This window comes from Cornus florida, unplaced genomic scaffold (assembly GCF_030987335.1).
Source record: "Cornus florida cultivar Cherokee Brave unplaced genomic scaffold, ASM3098733v1 CherokeeBrave_3.0.0_Hap2_Chr01, whole genome shotgun sequence".
Lineage (NCBI taxonomy): Eukaryota > Viridiplantae > Streptophyta > Magnoliopsida > Cornales > Cornaceae > Cornus > Cornus florida.
In genome coordinates, this window is record NW_026775571.1 from 65,807,100 (window position 1) to 65,822,158 (window position 15,059).

The window sequence follows — 15,059 nt, forward strand, 5'->3', positions numbered from 1 at the left end:
AAAAAAAAAAAAAAATAGACTGAAAGTAGTTTTAAATGGGAAAATGTTATTGAAATAAAAATTCTCAAATTGAGCCTTATTTCAAAAAGTATTTATTAAAAAATAAATAAAATCATTATTCAGTGCAATCCTTGTATATAGTGTAAAGAGGACGGACACCGAAACTTTCATACTGACCTCTTCTAGACTACTACAAACCTCAAGTCCAGCTAAAAAGAAATTCTACTTTTATTTTTAAAAAAATTAATAAAAAGTCTTAAATAATGTCAAAATTAATACTATATTTTTATCTGATGATTAATGAAAGATGGGACAAAAGTAAGTGGTCAAAATAGTGGAGCTAAAAGATTTGATCCTACCCAATATAGCTTCTCTTCTTTTCTTGTTTTTTGGTTTTTCCAATCAATAAAGTCTAAACTGATACAGGGTCTCATCAATCAACGACTTTGCTCATTAACGAACAGTAGAATCAATCACTTACCATGAGCAATCACTAATAGCAGACCATTTGAAATACACCACCTGCTTTAAATTTGAAATTAAAATATATATATATATTAATTTAAAATTTCATTTCAATTTTAAATCCAAACTACCGATTTAGTACTCCAAACATTACACATTCTTCAACTATGTAAATTGCGGGTCAGGCTTGAAGTTGAAGACAACAATTTGAAGCCAACAACATAATATTCTCTAGAGTATAGAATTTGTACAGCAAGAGATGATCCATATGTACTTGTTGACACAACACATTGAACCTGAATCAACTCGAGTCCTGCATTTGCTGGCTTCTCACAAGAAACAAGTTAAATTTGCGAAAGAAACAACCCACCAACCCACTCACAAGTAATATTTTGCTAAGCACCATCAAGTGCGAAAATGACTAAGGTATTCCAAATTCAAATGATATACTTGACAATATACAAACAACTGATGCTAAAGTGAGCGACGTGGACGGGTCATATTTAGATTAATAAGATACGATAAGTACTCATCCAATACTTGTCATCATCCACTCGACTTGTCGCAAGTTGCTCTCCAGAGGTAACAAGTCTCCATTACCAAACAAAGGTCTTTGTCTCTTTTTCACAGCAGCAGCCTGTGAACCCACCACGCCAACCAGAGAAGCCGAGCTTCCATTTGAGGTCAAACAGCTGTCAACGGAGCAGTCGCCAATTCGTGCAGGAATGGAGGAAGCGTTTCTGTTTTCCGGTGCTGCATTGACTAGGGGAAATGAAGGCATTCCTATGGTCTCAACCGCTACTATCCCATTCGAGTCGTTTGAGACCTTGATTGCCATTTCAGATAGCTCTTCCATAGCGGCTTCAACCCCAGATGCTGCAGCCTGGTTGTCGAGAGCTACACATGCTCTTTCAAGAATTGACTGCAGGTATTTGCCTTGCGCTTCAATCCGAAGCTGGAGATGACGCTGAACCTAATTCGAGTAGAACCATAACAAAAAGCTTCTTTTCACAAAACTAGACTCAAATTGGAAAATTAATTATACTATGGTCAAAACATGTGTTTCAGGTTAAGGTTGCATGTAGTTTAGCCTCTGACAACCAGAGCAGGAAATTACACATATCACACCTGAGTTTTCCGAAAATTATATACAAATTTCCTGGGGTATTTGAATTTACAATTGACCTATTCTACGGTTCATTCACGAAGTCACAGACTACTCCTCAAACTCAGACATGAAGTGTAGCTACAGAAAATGATGAAATCTTATAGGTTTTGTATTTAAAGGATCTTTGCACCGTTATTTGTCTCGTTAAGTAGGCGAACAAGATTACATTGCCCTTTTTTCTATGTCTTGTTAGTCTCTTAATTAGTTCAAAACTACTCTGTACTTCACATGGACCCATGAAGTGGTCGTCTATGCCTATGCTAGACAAACGTCACAAGGGTATCGTATTGGGCATGCAACAGACAGGTCCAGCAAACCCAATTTTATTATATAATTCATAAACCTCTCTGCTTTGTTCCTTTAGTTGCTTCAAAATGAGTGGGATGCTCACATTGAATACTGTGTTACATGTAAGTAGCATTTATCACTAAGTAACAAAAAAATATATAAAAAACTTGAATATTTTGCTATGCCCCATGCCCTTATCTTTGGATTTGAGAAATCTGACATCAGATCCTTTAACATAGCTTCAAAATAAAGGCATAATGACATTTCTTTCTATACTATCCTTACAAACTAAAAGATAGCAACAACATAGTAACATTAGTATTTTCTCCATCAACAGAAGGACTATCAAGTGATGGGAGGATACGTCAGTTCAAGCTTTAGACCAACTACAATGAGAGGGTTCAGTGTAACGAGCTATAGAAGATGATAATTTTTGTAACCCTAGGAAAGGTACCATAGCTGTAAGTAGAAATACCTTCTTTCAAGTCCAAAACAGTGAGAAAGATATCTCATCATATGCTATTTTTTATATTTCCGAAGGGGGAAGAAAAGTTTAAGGTGACTTTCCCGTGGGACTATTTACATGGGACTCGGGCCCATGTGGAGGGTTGTAAGTATCTAAGCATCAGGTACCTAATTATTAGATGCAATTACATGACTAAATAATCAAACTTTTACAAGGTTCCATTTGGATTTTGGATAAATGAATGGATTTGGGTCAAGGAATTTGCGTTGACAGATTGGATATTAAAGTTGGACTCAGAAATTCAAGGGATGTTAGAGATTAGATGTATAGAAGACATGTTTTATTATAAGGGTATATTACCCCGACGTACCCTAAAGTTTGTATTTAATACCATTGGATGAAACTTAGCAAAAAGTTTCTGACAAGGTATATAATGTTTTAACATATTACTGAAAAAGTTATTAAATGAATATCTAAAGATAACAAAGCTATTAACATTTAAGAGGATAAAATTACCCCCAATTGTACATATCATTTTACCATAGTACACACAAATTTTATTATATCAAATGGATATCCAAACATAACAAAGCTATTAATGTTTACGAAGACAAAATTACCGCCAATTTACATTGTTCAACCAGCATCTCTCTTTCTCTCTCTCTCTCTCAGCTTTACGTTTCCCTTACTTTTGTGGTGATCATTGTAGTTCTCATATATATGTATGCATAGATGTATGGATAAACTGTTGCCCAAAGGAATATATACACGTATACACAGATGTGTGTGTGCATGTGCATGCTAACACACCCATCTACATGATACACATATGATATGCATATTGGTCTTGGGGTGGCTTCCTCTCATGGGAGGTTCAAGGTCAGCTCTTTTTATAGGAAGACATTGATAGGTAAGCTGGGGCCTCCATTCCCTAGGAAGGCCCTCTGGCGTACAAAAGCTCCACTAAAGGTGGAATTTTTGGTTGGACGTTGGGTTTTTGGGAGGATTTTGACCATAGACAACTTGAGGAAAAGGAGACGGATCATCGTTAACTGGTGTTGCGTGTGCAAGAGGGATGAGGAGACAGTGAACCGTCTTCTCTTACATTGTTCAGTGGCTTGAGAGGGATGGGAGTTGTTCTTTGCAGTATTTGGCATCAGTTAGGTCATGCTGTCTTCCACAAGAAACATGCTCAAAGCTCGGAAGGGCTATATAGTGGGAATGCAAGTTCAAGATGCTTGAAGGGTGGCCCCTCTTTGTTTGTGGCGAGGTCTTTGGCGGGAGAGGAATAGGATATTTTGACGGAGAGGAGACTCCTATTTCGGCTAGCTTCTTCTTCTTCTTCCTTTTATCTTACTTATCAAAAAAATAAAAAATGATATGCATATTGCAGCTTTCTTGTTTTGAACTTTTGGGTTTGATTCACCCAAGATTGGAAGTGTATGGCCTGATTGAAAGAGCTTCAGTATTCTCATCTGGGATTATTTTACTTCTTTTGCAATTACTAATTAGTAATAATATAACATAAGCTATGTTGATTTTGATACAAAAGTTCTAGGGTTTATCTCAATTGAACGCCCACAAGTGTTTGACTTCGACCACACATGGTTGTTCAATTATGATGTGGGGATCACTTGTCGCAGTCTAAAGATGAAGAGAGCTTGCCAGATACAGATCACTTGAACCCCATGACAACCATATTCCATTTCAAGGTTTCTGAGAGGCTGTGCTGGTGAGAGAAAGAGGAGATGGTGTATTTCATAGGTGACGGTGGAGGGATGGATGATACAATGAGTGGGTAAATGTCAAAATGAAATCTCTCTATATATATATGCACATTAAGGGTATTTTTGCCCAGGGTTATCTTTGTCTTCTTATAATATTTATTGGGTAGCATATCATTTCACTACATATATGGGTTGGGCATTCAGTACGAAAATATTTAACGGACTCAATGGTCCGATTAAATAATATTTCATTCTGTTGTTGCCACCAAGTCTCTTGCTCCTATTAAGCCCAGTGTTGGTAAAGTGGGTAGCACTGGGTGGATGGTCTATCTGCACTTAAGTGGTATTAAAAGCCGTTCTGGAGGAGCAGTTGGGAGAATATGTACTTTCACCTAAATCTCAGGGTGGTAGAATACCTTTTTTTTTGCTAAGTTTCATCTGATGTTGATAAGCTCAAACCTCGGGGGAGTTCAGGTATTTTATCCTTATTATAATCATTGTGCCAGTGCAATCCTTGTTGTCATGGGTCTCAAATAACAAGATTAAAAACACTCTTTGAATCTTGTTGTTTGGAATTCATCCATATAAATCCCTCAAATCCATCTATACATGCTATTAAAATATAAATCTAAATTACTAGATTTAAATTTTAACTATACTCCCCAAATAATGAAACTTAAATCCATCCATTTCAAATCCTTTAATTGAATCGAGCCTAATATTCTTTTATTTCTTGAAGCAAAATGGTAAATTTATATGTAATTTAGAATGTTCAACATAAAAACTTTACTCATTTTGAAGCAACTACATAATAAAATACTATAATTGTACAGTAAACTTAAATTAGCAGACGTACTTTAGTATTTAACTGGTCATGTTGGCTATGCTACCGACACAATATTATGTTAGTCACTGACTCAAATCCTTCCTACATTCAAAAGAGTCCTTGTAGAATATCCCTGGATGTGGCTTTTTAGCTTTTTATATCCGGCTTATTCATAATCAATATGCCCCATTACCATAAGAAAACCAAGAACAATCATGGTGGCTTAAGCAGAATGTCAATAAAATTCTATTATTAGACACAACATAACCAATGAAACCAACCTCTAGCTGCTCGTGCAGTCTTCGCTGGACTTCCATCTGTACTCGCATAGCTTCAGCAACCTGGTAGCCACTGTTTAAAAGAGAAAAGAAACCAATAATCAAGCAAGGTCACTAGACAAGCTTTGGTAACAAAATGAAAATAAATATAACATACTCATTTAAATCTTGCGGTATCATTCTTGATGACAATGATGTAGATGAACCGGTGTCCTGACTCTCTGCAGTGCAAGATACTGCAGTTCCAACGAAAGATTAATAATGAATTGATGAAAATCTAGGAATTGCAGACACCAAAAAGTGTGTCTAAACATTTTTTTAATTAACAATAAAATAATTGGACATGCCAAGGACATGTGTCCCACGTGTATCACTCTATCAGACAACAATAGGTTTTTTTAGAAAAATGATTGGTGAAAGTACACAATATGGAGACAGCTAGTACAACAAATGATTGTGCTATACTCTAAACATGATCAGATCCTCTCCATTCTTATAATATGCCAACTAGCAATTTGCGATATAGTTAATTTTTCTCTTGCAAAACTCAAGCTCTTGTTCTCTCTCTTTCTCTCTCTCTCTCTCTCTCTCTCTCTCTCTCTCTTATCATGAACAAAGACAACCATGTCAACCAATGTCTAGGCTGCCTGCTAGAACCCATGCAAAGTCTTACTCTCTCCTCAGGTCAGCTTTGCATCTCTCCCGTCTTCTTTGCCCTCCTTTTTCCTCATCTCCTTCTCCATCTTTCTTTTTTCTCCTTTCTTATACTCTCTGTCTCTCTCTCTACTGTTTTCTTTTTCTTCCCATCACAAACACCATTTCTCTCTAACTGATTCTCTCTTCTTCTTTTATATCTCAACAAAACTTTAATCTCTCTACTCTATTTATTTCTTTCTTTTATTTGGTTCTCTCTCTCTCTCTCTCTCTCTCTTGAGAATCCATTTTTCTCTTTGACCGTGATTATAAAAAAATATTGACCTCTTCCATTTCCAAAATAATAATAATAATAATAAGAAAAGAAAAAGATAAAATTATTATCACAGCTTAAATAGTGATTGTGATTTCTGGATTTTTAATTCTTCAGACAATGAAAAATAATATTAGTCTTATAATATATGATCATTTAAATTCATATTGTTATTATTCGCCTTATCTTTGCCGTGACTATATCTTAATTGCTTAAGATTTGCCATGTCACTATATTTGTGCTGTTTTGTATCCATCTCTCGTATCCATATATGTGCTTCTTAGTCTCTTAGATGGAATTTTCAATTGCCACTACTCATCACTAAGAACATCTACCATTTTAACCCCGAGTGTTGCATCTGCCATTTTAACCCCCGGGTGTAGTAGATAGCCCTCCTTTTCTCCTACCGCTATTCCCACCAATCCCAACAGTGCCTGGAGCATCAATTTGGTGATAAAGAGGAAGCAAGTGAGACTCAATTTTTTGTTAAACCGTAATTAAGAAAATGCACTGGAGGGAGATGATGGATCAGAAGACTGTATGCCAAAAAAGTAGTGGAAATATTACAAAAACCTGAACCACCCTGATGAAACTCCTACATCCAAAATATCAATACCTCGTGCTGAAAATTTTGTGAACTGGCTATTGTCGCTTTTAGGTGGAAAAGCTCTGTTCATGGTTGTGTCCTTAAATAATCAAGTACTTTTGCAGTTGTGTCCTTCCATTTAATCTTTCTCATCATGATTGGATTCAACAAATATATATATATATATATCAAAGGTACAAAACTATGTACCCTGCATCTATGGTTGAATGTGCAAAAGCCATTATAATAGAGAACTCAAGGTTAATACCATCTTTCGAGTTGTCAAGGAATTCCTTGCCAGATTGCTTCCCCAACCGGTATTTCTGCAAAGATGAGATATTAATTACAGAAGAGTTATGCCTGAGGCTACACTAATATAATATTTTCAAAGCAGAATACATGAAGGTGGGATGAAGTATAGTTATGTGGTGAACATTGGTGATGTAAGCCTAGCACGAAGAACAATTCAAACAAGCTCTGTTGCCAAATTTGGTGTCGTACAGCATTGGAAAAGTAACAATAGACTCTTGCAATTTATAGTTTAGGGTGAGCTTGGCTAAGAAAAAAACTTGGGGTTTAGGGTCTATTATGTGGACAAAAGTTTTAGGTATTATGGAAGGGAAGGGGTGGAAGTTGGCAAGGTTTTAAAATTATTTAGCTGCTGGCAACTCAGGAAAAAGGTTGCTAAAATATCTGGATATATTATATCGCTATATATAGAATTCTAATTGATCGTATCTTTAATAAGACTCCATGTGTAGAAACTTAGAAACTTTAACTAGTAGAACTCGTATAAACCTACTAAAAAACGTAACATCATATGTTGCCCTAAAACATGCCCCATGCAGCACAACTACAATCCATGTCTAGTATTTCTTAATTTACAAAATATCCTTCACTCTTAAAATATAAGAAAATATATACAGAGTTGACCATAAGCATATTACCATAATATTAAACTCTCTTCTTTAAATATAGATGTATATATATTATATATTTATTTTAAGTTTCTTCTTTAAGTATGCTCTTTCTTGAACATGGACAACATCGATTGGTATTCACAATTTTCAATATTGTCTAGAACAAAATCTTACAGATTTTTTTTTATTTTTTTATATAAGGTGAAAAAAATAAAAAAAAATAAAAAATCTTAAAGATAATCATTTTATTTCTTTGTAGTGTGTACTTTAGTTCCCTTTTGTGGAGAAGGGGATAGAGTTGGGTGGGTTCACTTTGACAATCAAAGCTAAGGAACATCCGGATCATGCCCTTAACTAGAAAAGAAGAAAAAAATTCCAGACCATGAAGGAAAAAGAAAAAAAAAGGAAACACAAACCTGGAGATGTGACTTCAAATGATAAAGGGTCAGGCCTTTTACCCCCATTGTTCTCATAATTGTCTTTGGTGTTGCTTCTGCAATGCATATCAGGAGAAAATCAGAAAATTAGCTCGGTAGTCCATCAAGAATGCAAATAAATGTCACTGAGAAGATGTAAATATGCTCTGGTAAATAACTCGCAAATTTCACAAGATGTATATAGCTCATTAAAAAATATATATATATATATATATATATATATATATATATATATATATATATAAATTAAAAAATAAATTAAAATAAAAAAACTGCGCTCTGATAAATAAGCATAATTATGTTAGGTGGGTTCAGATACCAAATAGCTTGGGTCTGAGCCGCAAAAATACAAGGACTGCCTGGCAGATTCATTTTACCCCTATATGATTTGCTTCCTTTATGCTGGCCTGCCCATGGTCTAAAGTCACTGTATTGGTTACCGACTGGGAGCTTCAGAAATGACTCAGGTTACAGGGTGATGGCGTCGTAGATCACTACCAGCGTTATGCAAAATATGCTTAATTAAAAATTTAGAAAAAGATAGAACAATAAAGTGGATCCATTAAGCAAAAAAACTAGTCTACCATATCAACATGGTCTAAATGATCAATGCAGTTGTTATTGAACCCTTTTACTACCGTATCCATAATTGTCTGAGTTGAATTGTAGGACTGTTACCCAAGGTTTTGATACATCTGAGTGCAATCAGTATAGCTCTTTCTTTTTCACCCTTATCTCATTTTTATTAGAAGTGATTGGCTGAATACCCAGTCTATTCAATGTGGGCATAACGAGTATAAGGACCTCAAAAAAATCTCTTTTGTCGTCCTATGAACTTTAAGGTGTATGAAGTTTCATTTTTCTTTTGCTCTGCTTCTAAACTCTTCAAGGGGGAAGGTTTAATTGACTTTGTAGTTCCTACAGTCCTTTTCTTTGAGGGTGAATTTTTCATTATTTCTTTCTTCTTCTTGAGGTCATTAATGCATTTGGTGCATTTATACCTCACGTGACCTTTTTATGATCAATATTGGCATGTTGCAGTATTTTTAGGGGTATCTAACCTATTAGGCTCACTAGATTTTCTAATCCAAACTATTAGTAAAATTCTCAAATTTCGTCTTAAAACCTAACTTTCAAACTGCATTATTTATTGTTCTATAATTCAATTCTAGTTTCTCTCTTAATTTTTAATTCTTTGTTCAACATCCTAGACTGTGTAGCTTCTAATTCTAGAGCTTTTACTGTGCTGAATAATATGTCTTTTCCTTCTTAAGTATAGTCATCAGAATTGTTGAACTAGCAATGTATAACTTATGGTTTTCTGATTTAACTTCTATTACCTTTAATTTACTTAAGAAATCATTATGTAACTCAACAAAAGTTAACCTAAATAAATCATCATCATACTCAAAATTGTGTTCAATATGAGATGATGTATTTATCAATTCATCATCAGAAGCATCACAAGGAGAATAATCATGCTTTAACAATCACAGTTCTAGAATGATCTAAGGCATAATCATCAGAATACACAAATTCAACCATTAAAGCTTCTTAATATTCATATTTTCCCTATAGATAAACTCTCTATATTGGGTAATCCGCTTTGATACCAATTGTTAAAGAAGAAATGCAAGGTTAAAGGAATAGAAGTGTAAAGGCTTGAATGAGATATACACCCATGTATTTAATATTTATATTAGTCAGAAATATAATGCACAATAATTACATGGTCAAGTTCCACTAATTACACCCTCAAATCCCACAATTCTAGGCTAACATATCTCGGCTATCACTCTCCCTCAAGTTGGTGTGTGGATATCTAAGACGCCCAACATGTATTTATATTGTGATGCCTAGGCCTATTGGCATGGTTCCAGCAGGTTCCCCTTATCCCATTTTTTTTTTCAAATTTAAAGTCCCTATTTGCTGTATGCCCAGAATCTTCCCACAATCTCACTAACCTTCAGCCCTCTATTATCTTAACTTTCATGCATGGTTCTTCAACTTTCAGCTATTTGTGGCTCCTCTTGAAGTCCTGCATCATCAGAACTTGAGCTTTGATGCAGTTCTGATTGGTTCACTTTCATGCATCACATGTACACCTTGCACCTTATAACCACTTTAAAAATACACGAGTCCCAGAACCTGAGACATCTAATAGTTGAAGAAGATCCATCAAATATCATTACAAACAGAAACCTAAAGAATGGCCAAATTGCAACACCAAAAGGCTATCCAATGGAAATATTTTAAATACTCCCTGAACTTCCTGACATAATTATCCTTATTGTTTTACATGAATACCAGGATTGCCCATACATGCCTCCAGCCTAAGAAAACCCCACAGTAAATTAGCAAACTAAAGCGAAGCAGAAATACCACAGTAAATTATGAGGCACTCCATATATTTAATCCAAAATCAGAAGAGTTTCTAAATCATGTTAAAACTTTGAGGCTACTCCAAGTATCAATACAAAATTTCGGGGTGTCTCATTTATAGGTTACTATCTTTTTTTTAATTAGTATATATAGGTTACTATCTTACAAGGATGCCCTTAAAAAAATTCATAATACACATAAGTGATACCACCTTCTACATTCCAAGTCCATAGCTGGAGAAAACTACTTTGATACTTACACATAGTTATTAAATTCACACAGCAAACTTGTTCAAATAAGGTTACTTCCATAAAATATTTATAAAACAATGTACCAAGAAATAACAAAATAACATGTTATTTCTTGTCATATCTAAACTACCAAAGAGAACTCTCTTAAGATTTTCAGGATGAGAAGAAATGAATCAGAATTTATGAATTGTTGCATCACAATTTCTAATGCCAGAAAACATCAACTCCCTTCTGGGATGAGTATGATGACAAAATTTTGCATTGCATATGTTGGATCAGCTAGGGAGAAAAAAAAAAAAAAAGGCTATTTAATATGTTTCTATTTTATAAGTAACCATATTCATAGACCTTATTAAATGGTTTTCTAAATAAGTTTAGAAAGAAAGTAGTTCAACTTCAAAACATGAAATAAAAAATTGATCATTCTTCTTAACTAGTGGGAAACAGGAATTAAATGGAAACTAATGGAGGGCTTATAGCTTAAATTCAAAATTACATTACAGTATCCATCTTTCTTTCGCTTGATGTTTGGTCTAGAACTGGATGTGTCCCTAGCTGAATTAAAATTAGGCTTAGGGGGAACAACAGTTGTTTTCGAAATTCACTCAAACAGAAAAAATTTAAAAGTTCTTCGGTAATATAAGCAGTATAAAACACAAACCCATCATTCAGTTGTAGTTTTATAAACAAAGTTAGTTAGACAATTACACAGATTTAAATAAAACAATGATTAAAGGGGTAGAAAATTCTGGATTAAATGACAATATGTCAAACTCAAGTATATAGAAAATACACATCAATATGCAAATGAGAACCACAATAAAAAGTGGCCGCTCTAAGTAGCGTTAAACCAATAAAATAAGAGAACAGAAAATATAAAAGAAAAGACAGACAAAGCTAGTAAATTCATTAGGTTAATTATAAAGAAAAAATGGAGAGAAGAGAAGGAAAGGGAAAGGATAAGAATCACCTATGCATTCATTAAGTACTTGCATCTGAGGCTGAAATGTTTTACATTTTTGGGTCTCTAAATGATATCACTTTTATGGTGATAATCTTTGTGGCCCTTTATTATGTGAATCAACCCATTGAAAAGGAAAGATTTTTAAAAGTGTCTCTTCTCTTTTCTTCTCTTCCATTCCCTTTCCCTAAGCAAACAGAATGTTATGGTTATATTGTTTTCATTCTCGAATACAAACCTGGTTTAGCATCAAAGTTGGGGGACCTTGACCTCTTCTTCACTTGTTCCAAAATTTCTATTCTCCTAAGTCCTAACCCTCCAATTGACTGTTTGCTTCATATAACACAACTTGCTATTTCGTGATTCATAAACTTCATAGGAAGATGAAATAGGGATAAAAGTATAGTGTATCATAACCAAACAAGAAGCACAGGGCAACAGTATTTGCAAAGAAAGTGAAAGGTTGAGACACTGCTTAAGGTTTCAAAAGCAAGGCTAGAGAAAGGGTCATTACCCCATTTGGTCCCCACTAATTTAGGGTGTCAAGAAGGGCAGACTGGATACAAATTTAGTTGTTGGGTCAATAGGACTTAGGTTGGCAAATTGCCTGTCAGAGACTTGAGTTTGTAATCTTCTTTTTTTATTTTCATTAGAATTTTGAATGTTAGTTACCTCTTGTCCCATGACAGAATCGAATTAAAGCTATATTAGTATAATTTGATTCTTTAAAATCTTTTTTGATATGCTTATCTATGTTTTTGGAAACATTTTTTTTAAAAAAAAATTAAGTATAGCAATGAAAGGAATTTCAACTGATCAAAGAATCTGTGAAAGGTTACTAGACTAATGTCAATCGATCGACACACTGCTTGATCAATCAAATTATGCGAACTGAGTTTTCTTTTACACTGCTTGATCAATCAAATTATGCAAACTCCGAGTTTTCTTTCGGGACTATGCCTTATTTAAAGACTTAGTGCAAGCACCATATACACTCTCTAGCATAAACAGAGCTTATTGAGTTCATTCTAGCAAGTCTCTGCTGGAAATTTGTTTGTTTTTCAGTCATAGTTCATATAAAATGGTGAGCGATTATATGATGTGTTGAATATCGGTCGGTTCTGAGACTATAACAAGTTCATCACAAGAGGAGCAATCCAACGATGATCAGAATTGGACAACTGGACAAGAGATCAAATTGCTTGTTGAGGACAAAGTTCAATAAGAAGAAGACATGCTGACAGAGCATACTGAAGGTCTAAAGACTCGAGTAAAGAATTTGGCGTTAGTCCGTCTCAAGAAGTTACAAGGGCTTTCTAGGGTTTGGAAACTGTAAATCTAGTTGTGTATATCTCTCTCATATAGTGAATTTGATCTCACTGGACTATGTCACATGGTTTTTCCCTTGGGGTTTCCACCAAACAAAATATAACTGTTCATTATGCTTCTACTTTTACTATTTTGACTTCATATATATTAATTGTTTGAAAGGTTGGATGCTTAATGGATTGAGTGGATTGCCTCTTAGTTTGCTAGTTTAATTTTTGGATAGTTGTTAATCCAATTAGAATTTGAGAATTAACTAGCTTTCAAGACATATTCAACCCCCTCTAGGTGTAGATCACAAACCTTGTGCAACTCTACCCCAGAGCTCGAGTCCCCCCACACCCCAAAAAAATAAAAATAAATAAATAAATAAAACTAGTATATGGCATTTGAAGGGTATAACAAACCAAACATTGAATCATTGGCAGAATATTCTTGTCGTGCAAAGACAAGGTGCCAAAGCAACTCAACTTTGTCCCCATCTAAACTAAGTATTCCCAAAATAATTGAACTGAATGATTCCAAAACCTAGTTTGTCATTTGGTTATTATATCCCCATAGTGAAAATACACAATAGAAACATGTAAGGCATAGTTAAATCATCAAAAAAGTTACTCAAAACATTGACTAAGAAGACTGTTTAGGCGCAAAGTTGACAAGGTGGAATAGTCAAGTTAGGACAATAACTTAGAATAGTCAATTAAGACAATATTTAACACGTAACACGTAGGGAAAACATAAGAACAGAGCTCTAATCATTAAAAAATATATATACATAAAAATAAAATATCAATAAAAAATAATAATAATAAAAATAAATAAAAAAAGAAATTGATGGTTAATTTTGGGCACTCTCCAAATTACTGCACACCAATCTGACTTAGATGATGATGTGATGATGATGGGCCATACAATCAAAATTGTCAAGAAGTTTGGTAATAATATTGTACTGTTTACATTTAATCAGTCAAAGAAAAAGCCATTGCATCAAAACAACCTCAAAGGTCTAAAATATATATAAATGTATGCATTCGTATATATACACAACAGTATATGACTAACTTTTATGTGTCTATATATTTTTATGTTTATAGTTATAATCTTTGTAGATTTGCCCATTTTTCATGAACACAATAAAAATCAAAATTACCAAAAAGAAGGGAAAAAAAATTTGGAGAGAGAAATTCTAGAGAGAGAGTTGAAGAAGTGTATACGCACTTTCAGGGCCACCGAGCTGAGTGACAGCATCGACAAATCTTTCATGGAGCTCCGTGGTCCACCGGAGTCGGGGTTTCGGATCCGTCGTCAACACCAAGCACCCATCATCCGCCAGGTTCGCCCCATCAAGCCCCACACTAGTATCAACTAGCGGAAGGGAATGCAACGACGAGTACATTTTCCTGGAAAATCCCACCAAATATTTACCGAGAAAGTGGCAGAAATTTACGCGAATTGGAAAACTGAAGAACGGGCTGTGACCGTAGGGCGAAAAAGGGTTACCCGAACTTTCGGGGGTCGGAGTCCCGAAACTGTTGAGAGCTGGGAACGAAGTCAGTGGCCTGAAAATGGTATTACAACTTACAAGTGCTCATATATTGGGGAAGAAAAGAGAGAGAAAGCAAAGACATGCATAAATTGGAGGGGAGAGAGAGAGAGACAGCGATGTCTTGTCGTCTCTCTGTCGACTCTCTCGCTGCACTCCTCTTGCTCTCAATGTACCACTTTTTTTCTCTCTCTCATCCGTGTAAGTTACAAATAAGAGCCTAATTGTTTGGTTGTTATGAGAATTGTTTTCGAGGAAAAAAATAAAAAATACACTAAATAGGGTGAATTTGGTATGTGAAAAAATAGTAAGGTAAATCTCACTTATTCAATATTTTATACAAATTCCCTCTATATTTTATAATTTCACGTGCATCATATGTATCCACTTTTTTTTATCATTTTACTCATTAAATGTTTATTGACATTTCAAACATTAGAAAAACAAAATCGACAAATAGGCAAGAAT

The 15,059-nt window shown here is 34.6% G+C and overlaps 1 protein-coding gene across 2 annotated transcripts; it reads right to left on the reverse strand.

Annotated features, from left to right (window-relative positions):
• Positions 1-658: 658 nt before the first annotated feature.
• On the reverse strand, positions 659-14,767 carry LOC132299240 (protein PHR1-LIKE 2-like). Of its 2 annotated transcripts, XM_059795754.1 has the most exons (7): positions 14,549-14,766; positions 14,267-14,448; positions 8,108-8,184; positions 7,040-7,094; positions 5,376-5,454; positions 5,222-5,291; positions 659-1,438 (listed from the first exon to the last, which is right to left on the reverse strand). In XM_059795754.1, exons 2-7 carry the CDS (start codon positions 14,442-14,444, stop codon positions 995-997), a joined length of 903 nt encoding a protein of 300 aa, XP_059651737.1. In that variant the 5' UTR covers positions 14,445-14,448; positions 14,549-14,766; the 3' UTR covers positions 659-994. The 2 variants fall into 2 exon arrangements, with proteins under 2 accessions (XP_059651737.1, XP_059651731.1); XM_059795748.1 differs by having other exon boundaries at positions 14,267-14,767.
• Between the last annotated feature and the right edge of the window lie 292 nt (positions 14,768-15,059).